The 7,837-nt window shown below is 56.1% G+C and overlaps 1 protein-coding gene across 1 annotated transcript; it reads right to left on the bottom strand.

Annotated features, from left to right (window-relative positions):
* Positions 1-104: 104 nt before the first annotated feature.
* On the bottom strand, positions 105-1,750 carry PET117 (PET117 cytochrome c oxidase chaperone; the record flags this gene model as incomplete). The annotated part of the gene is made up of 2 exons (XM_080615534.1): positions 105-254; positions 1,655-1,750. The coding sequence occupies 2 exons, from the start codon at positions 1,748-1,750 to the stop codon at positions 105-107; spliced, it is 246 nt and encodes an 81-aa protein (XP_080471660.1).
* Between the last annotated feature and the right edge of the window lie 6,087 nt (positions 1,751-7,837).

Below are 7,837 nucleotides of genomic sequence, written 5' to 3'. Positions count from 1 at the left end.
AGTCTTTCACAGATTACCTCTGCTTGCTGAAATACTTGCAAGTACTTAGATCGCAGTGATGCCCAAACATCTTTAATCAAACCCCTAAGGACTCAGGACTGTGCCTATGACTGCCGGGACCCTTTTTCAACCAGGGCCTTGTCTCTTTCTTCCAAAAGCTGCTTTGTCAAAGCAATCTGCTCTTCTAGGAGGCGAATATTCTCCTTTTTCTGGTGTTGACGCTCAAGATCTTGGAGAACTCCACGGTGCAGCCTCTGCAAACACAAGGGACAGGGTTTATCACAGCCTGTTGGATGCTGAATGCGATTAACCCCCACCCAGGCTCTAACCCCTCCTGCAGGGCTGTTCACCATGCTATGCTGCCTTTGCAAGTCCTCTGCCACCACCTGTAGCCACAGACACTTAACGGGGTTTGAACCTAAAACTACAGGAGCCAACACCAAATACCTATAAGCTAATGGTACTAGACCAAAAAGTACTTTATTCTCCTCACTTCAGATGGGTGAGTATACCAAGTGGTAAAGCTATCAAGCAAATAGATGCTATGCACCTGTAATTCCCATGCCATGCAGGACAGACATGACCTATAAACCCCTGTTACCTCTGCCCTAAATCTTTACCAAATCAAGCTGATCTCCCCAGAGCTTCTCCTCTGCTTGGAGACAATTCTGTGGCAAACTGGAAATTATCTTAAGAAAAACTGCCATGTGGCTTCATCTGCTTCTTCCTGCACATGTCTCAGTCTTAACTAAAGCACAGAATAGTTAGGGCTGGAAGGGACCTTAAGATCATCAAGTTCCAACCCCCAGTACCTTCCAAATGCTTTGTAAACTCTTGCTACACAGCTGATAAAAAGTCCCACAACCTGCTTATGTCAAGCTCTTGAAAAAGCAAAGCACTATGATAAAAAAATATCCCTTTACCCAAAATGCTGACTAAAAATAACCTGTGCAATACAGACCATCAGTTTTCAAATTAGTGGGTAAGCACCCCAATGAGTATTGAAAGCTCTAAAATCCCAGCTGCTCTTTGTTTTATCCACAGGGTGCCCAGAGAAGCTGTGGCTGCCTGTTCAAGTGTTCAAGGCCAGGTTGGACGGGGCTTGGAGCAACCTGCTCTAGTGGAAGGTGTCCCTGCCTGTGGCAGGGGTTGGCAACGGATGAGCTTTAAGGTCCCTTCTAAACCAGTCTGTGGTTCTACAAAGCCACCCCACCAACCCCATGAGCCTCACCCTGGAGCTCCCAACCTCCTAAGGGACCAGTTGCAGCAACGAGAGAGCGTGGAAAGGGCAGGAAATGGCGGGAAAGGGGCCGTTCGTGGACAGCGAAACGCCGGGGGTGAGCTCCGGCAGGGCCCCGCGGTGAGGTAAAGGCCGGGCTGGTCCCAGGGTGAGGAACGCCTCAGGAGGGGCCTGGCCTCCCACCGCGTTCAGGTGCGGGCAGGGGCACAGGCACGTGAGGGACCGGGGCGTGGCTTAACGCAGAAGGGGGCGTGGCTTATGGAACGGGGCGTGGCTCCACCACACACCTCGGGCCAGGCCGCCAGGTGAGGGGGCGTGGTTAGCACCAAAGGGGCGTGGCCTGGCCTGCGGGTGGACGCGGAGGTGTCCCCGCTTCGTGTCCCCCTCCCACCCTGCGGCGGGCCGCGCACTCACCTCCTGCTCCCGCCGCTGCTGGATGTGCACGGCCACCACGGTGGCGGCGGAGAGCAGCACGGAGGCGGCCAGCACCGCTCGGGACCTCCGCGACATCGCGGGCGGCGCGCACCGCAGCCTGCTGCTCGCCGCGGCGGGAACGCCCGGCGCAGAGCCGTGAGGGGGGGTGAGAGGAGGCGCCCCAGCCGAGCGCCGAGCCAGGCCAGAGCAATCGACCGCGCTGGGCCGAGCGGGGGGGCCGGAGCCGCGCCCCCGGGGCGGGGTTGGTGGGAGGTGGCAGAGTCGAGCGCTCCCGCCGCTTGCAGCGCACATGGAGGGGCCGCGGCGCTCCTCGGCTTCCTGGTTGGGGCCAGCCCCAGGCCCATGGTGGAGGCAGGTAGCGGCCTTGTGCCGTAGGGCTGAGGTGGCTCCGGGTCAGGGCCCAGTGTTGGAGATGGGCCTGCTCATGGTAGGGGTTGGATCTGGATGGGCTTGGAAGGGCGCTTCCAACCCAAACCAGGCTGTGGCTCTATGGTGTAAGCACACCCAGGCCTCACTGACTGACCTCTGAGCTGCGGGCGGGACGGCTTCCTGCCAAGGCTGGTATCCTCCTCACCGGGCCTTCACCCCATCGACACTGCTGTGGGGAAGAGCCTCCGAGGGCATGAGGGAGGGAGGGAGGGAGAAGAGCGGTGGCTCCCGGTGCCTTTCCTCAGGGGGTGTTTGTGGAGCTTCCTGCCGGCGTGCGCTTGCATTTCCAGTGCGGCTGCAGATCCGAAAAACAAAAGCGGAAAGATTCCTTCTGAGTTCAAGAAAGATTCCGGTTATTTTCTTTTTTCGCTTTTAGTGAGTGGAGACCTCCAGTTCTGCACTTTCCTTGCCCAGAAAAGTCGGGTTGCACAGATGAAGCAGCTGGAGAAAGCAGCTCTTCAATTGTCTGGTTTCTGCTCATTGTTCAGTGTGTGGCCTTAGGCCTCGTGCTTGGCAGTTTTTCGTGCTCTGAAGACAGAATTATTCCTTGCCCCGGGGGCCGTTCCCTGGCACCTCCTCACTGAAGTATCTGAGTGCTTTGCAGACAGAGAGGATTTATGTTCACTGTGCTCCCGTGTGAGGGCAACAGATGGCTATCGTGAATGACTTTGATCCACCACATGACTTTGATCCACCACGTTCAGATGGGCTTCAGGCCTTGGCTGCAGGACTTCAGCCTTTCAGGGCACTCTTACCCTCTAACACATCAGACTTCCCCCTGGCTACTGTGGAGCAGACAGAGGCTCAGGTCCCGCTCAGGAGAAGCAGGGAGCTTGTCAGCAGTCACTGTGCTCTGTACCACCCGAAGGAGCACATCAGCGGTGCAGGAGAGCGACTTTTGTGAATGGATCAGACAAAAGGATGCCTGGTGGAGGGTGCCACGAGGTCTGTAAAACCCTGAGGGAGGTCAGGCAAGATTCATTCACCATTTCCGACAGTCCAGGGTGGGTTTGTGGAAGTCCTTGCCCCGGTGCTACAGAAGCTGAACGTAACCTGCAGATTCAAAAGGGAGCTGCTCAGATTCCTGGAGCACCCTGAGTGTTTGGATGCTGCTCATGTCTCTTGAGCTCCTCAAACCACAAGTGAACGGGGAGGTGGGAGGTTTATTGTGAAAGGGGTAGGCTGGATCTCGACACCTTCCTGTACTTTTTCCTTCCCTCCAAGCATCCCTTTTCTCTCCAAGCCATCCACAGCTTGCTAGAAGGCAGGATGGTGGGCACGAGGAACCTCAGCCTCAGCAGGTACCACAGACCCTGTCTCAAAACCAGGCTTGGATGTTTCCAGAAGAGTTACAGAGCAGTGGATGCTGTGAGGGGATGGTGGGGTTTGCATCCCCAGCCCAGACTGGAAGAGGAAAACCAATCGCGTGAAGCTTATCCCTCCTCTTTATAATCTTTTTGATCTTCCTGCTGAATAAACATGATTAAAATGAAAGGCAAAATTAGTGGGAATGATAGTATTTCAATTGTGTCTAATAGTTTTGCTCACATCGGTGTGTTTACTGTTATTAAGACTTATGCATAAGTGTTTGTAACACATCCAAGGCTACCGGAGTGCCAAGAACAGGGTTGAGCCGGAGGCAGGCAGATGTGAGCCAGCACAGCGCCCATGGCTCCATGGAAGGGCGCAGCTCACCCCGGCTGGAAGCCGAGAGCCTCGACCCAAGCCTAGCATCAATCACTGAAGGACTAAAACCCCATCTGGGGAACGTTCGTGCTGTGCTTACACAGTCTGCAGGTTTTTCCCGTGGTAGTTGAGGTATTCCCACTTGTCCCCCTTCCCTCATGAGGGTTAGGTCTTGCTAAAGCACCCTCAACACAGGAGGGACATGGAGCTCTTATAGCAAGTCCAGAGGAGGCCATGGAGAAGCTCTGAGAGCTGGAGCAGCTCCACTCTGGAGACAGCCTGAGAGAGCTGGGCTGGTTCAGCCTGGAGAAGAGAAGGCTCCAGCGACACCTTAGAGCAGCTTCCAGTGCCTGAAGGGGCTACAAGAAACCTGGAGAGGAGCTTTTGACAAGCGTAGGTAGGGACAGGACAAGGGGCAATGGCTTTAACCTGACAGAGGGGAGATTGAGATGAGACATTAGGAAGTTTTTCCCTCCAGTTGCCAGCTCATGGTGAGTCCCACAGTGGCAGAGCTGGTTGTGGCAGTGCAGGAACCCATCATCCTGATGCAGCCCTCGTGGCCCCGCAGTGAATGTCTCTATCAGATCTGGTGGCAGAGGGTGTGTGTCATGTTATTGGTATTCAAAACACTGAAAAATACAGAGGGAAAAGTGGAAAATGGGTTACAGTTTCTGTGTCCCTCCTCTATAATTACAAGGTGGGGTCACTGGGGGCTTCCTTGTGTGCAGAGACTCAAAAAATAATGTCATGAATGAAATATATGTGTTACAAATGCCCTCTTTTGACCAGGTTACTGGAGGGCAGCATCATCCTGAGATGGAGCAAAGAGAAAACCTGGAGGGAGAGGCCTTTCTTTTATTCCTTTGCAAGCAAGGGAAAAGGAAAACTTCCCTTCCCTTTGTCAGGGCAGCCAGCAAAACAGTTAGTTTGGATTTGGATTTCCTCCTTCCAGCGTGGAGCGTGCAGAAACCGGAGGCAGCTGCTATGTGAGAGCTGGTGGTTTTACAGCAGGGCGATGTGTGGTTACAGCTCAGCCAGCCCCACGCCAGCGGGTCAGCTCCAGGTGAACAAACCAAGGTGTGGGCTCTGCTGCGGCCTCGTTTCACCCTGGATGGAGGATTGGGATCCTTCCCCAGCACCCTGGGATGGTGGGAAGTGAGGTGGGACATCTAGACACTGCCTCCGCTTCCGACCTCACACCTCGCTGTTCCCTTGTCCGTGCCCTTTGTTTTGGGGTGCAGCAGTGGGTTCCCAACGCAGGGAGCTGCAACCCTGCTGCCCGTGCTGTCCCCTGAGCAGGGATGGGCAGTTGAAAGGCAGGCAGAGGCCAAAGTCTACCTGTGTGCGGTGAGCACAGGACATGCACCCAGCACTTGATCATTATATTGACGGCAATCGCACAGACCCTTGCCCGCGGAGCAGGAGTGCGGCAGGAGTGCAGAGCAGAAGTGCTCACATGGGGCCGTTGTTTCTTTTCCTCTGGCAAACATTGTAAAAGGCACTGGGAGATAAAAACCTGTGTGCTGAGCACCCCTCAAAACACTGGCGAAGTAATTCTGCAAGCAGTGTCCCTGCAGCTTGCCTGGCAAAGGTAACCCTGCCCCGGTACCTGCAAGGACATGCGTGGGGTCCCAGCCACAAAGTGGGGTGACCCCCGTGGGGTGCCCCCCTGGCTCCCACCCTCCTAGGGCTGCCTGGGGAGGAGGAGGGCTTCTTTGGGTGGTGAGGTGCTGCACAGGGTGCCCAGAGAAGCTGTGGCTGCCCCATCCCTGGCAGCGTTCAAGGCCAGGTTGGACAGGGCTTGGAGCAACCTGGTCTAGTGGAAGGTGTCCCTGCCTGTGGCAGGGGGTTGGAACTGGATGAGCTTTAAGGTCCCTTCCAACCCAAACCAGTCTCGGATTCCTGTGCTGCAGGGGTTCAGGGAGAAGAGGGATTGGGGTTCAGCTGGGTGGGTGTGGAGGGGGCAGAGGCACCCACGGGCGCTACAGCTGACACTGAGCCCCTCCCCCGCCAGCCATCAAACTGGAGCTGTAGGGAAAGGATCCTGTCTGGAAGCGGCATCACTGAGCTCCCTGGGCAGTTTCGTAGGCAGCGGATGTGTATCCTGATGCTTAACTCACCCTGGGCATGTTGGAGCACATGCTCTGCCCTAGCGCAGGAGGGACGGGCAGGGACCCTCCGGCAGCAGCACCGGATCCCACTGGGAGCCTGCCCTCATGCACCCGTGGCATCAGGACGGGCAGCGGGAAAGGTCCATCTTTAACACAGCAGTGTTTGAACAGGGGTCAGGACATCCTGACCTGTTCCCTGGCCTGGCTTGGAGCGGGCTTGTGCTCAGGCTGGTGCCTATGGCCAAGGCTGTCCTGGTGGTTCTCTATATCAGACAGGAGCTGCGAGGAATCCAGATGGACCTCACCTTCCCTTTTTACTGGTGCCAAAATCCCCATAGAATTCCGCTGCAAGGCTGCTTGGCCAGGGGTGGCAGTGGTGGGACCATCCCCAAGCACCCAGTTATTTCTTCCTTCAGCTCATCACTGATCCTCTGTGTCTTATCACTGCTCCATCAGGCTGTTAATCATCCCATTATCCCCCAGAGAGGAGAGGGATGGCCGGGACAGCACCCGCCGCCCAGCCGGGCGGTTTTTGAAATGGTAAAGAAATGCATGAACCTCTTCTGCATACAATGGGTTTATGGCAGCAGTCATCTGCCAGGAATGAGGAAGCCTGGGGGGCCCCCCAGGTCCTTGGGGAGAGGACAAAGGACTTTCTACCACCGAAGCTGGAGCTTGGAGGGGGGGGTGTCAGAGCTGGTGGGGCTTGTGGCAGGGGGAGCGCAGCCCCCGGTGGCTTATCAGCCTCTGCCAGCTGCGGCACAGGGGGGTTTAAAGACGTTTCGAAAGCGCGCTCGTTATTTTCAGGAACCTGGGAAGCGAGTGCCGGGGTCAGAGCCCAGCTGAGGCTCACACACACCAGCGGTGCCTGCCTTGTCAGGGAGAGCTTTCCCCCTGCACAAGGCTGTGGTCTCAGTCGGCTAACAGGACAGGCTGGCCTTGCCCAGCAGCCAGGCTTCACGTTCCCTGCTTGAGCTCCCAGCCTCTGTGAGCATGTGCAGCACATCCTGATGTGGTGTGCATCCTGACAGCAGCACATCCCAATAGCAGCGTGTCCTGATGTGCAGCACATACTGATTGCAGGGCATCCCAATGGCAGTGCATCCTTATGTGCAGCGCATCCCAATAGCAATGCATCCTGATGTGCAGTGTGCATCCCGAAAGCAGTGCGTCTCAGCGGCAGTGCATCCTGATGGCAGCACAGCCAAATGTCAGTGTGTCCCGACAGCAATGCATCCTGGCAGCAGTGCAGCCCAATTGCAGTGCATCCTAATGGCAGCACATCCTGACATACAGTGTGCATCCTGATGGCAAGAAAATGTGTCTTTTCCAGGGCAATGCTTCCTGTTTGCATGGATCATGCCACTGAAGCTGGGCAGTGAAATGGGAACACACTGATGCTGGAAGCAGAGCATCACTACATAGAGAGCAAACACTTCTCAGGGATGAAACCAGGGTTCCGGCCTTCCCACTGCATTCCTGGGGCCTCCTTGGGAGATGAAGTCAGGCTCAGACAGGGAAGCTGCTCATCTTCACAGGTATCAACACCTGCCCGGACGAAGCTTTCCTTGAGTTCCTGACAGAGGGAGCCCCAAACCCAAACCACCGGTCAACAAGGGCGAGCGGCTTCTGCCCATTCCTTCACAGTCCACACAGCTGCTGGGTTTGGTGCAGAGAGAGGTGTCTCTTGTGATAACATCAGAGGAACCCTGGGGACCAAGGACCACCACCAGTGAGTGGCTGCTGGAGGGGATGTGCTGTGAGGGTGCTGAGGCCCTGGCACAGGGTGCCCAGAGAAGCTGTGGCTGCCCCATCCCTGGCAGTGTTCAAGGCCAGGTTGGACACTGGGGCTTGGAGCAACCTGCTCTAGTGGAAGGTGTCCCTGCCTGTGACAGGGGATAGGAACTGGATGGGCTTTTTCCAACCCAAACCACCC

This window comes from Psittacula echo (genome assembly GCF_963264785.1).
Source record: "Psittacula echo genome assembly, chromosome: 4".
NCBI lineage: Eukaryota > Metazoa > Chordata > Aves > Psittaciformes > Psittacidae > Psittacula > Psittacula echo.
The sequence above is the reverse complement of the archived record's forward strand: the minus strand, read 5'-3'. Positions and strand labels throughout refer to the sequence as shown.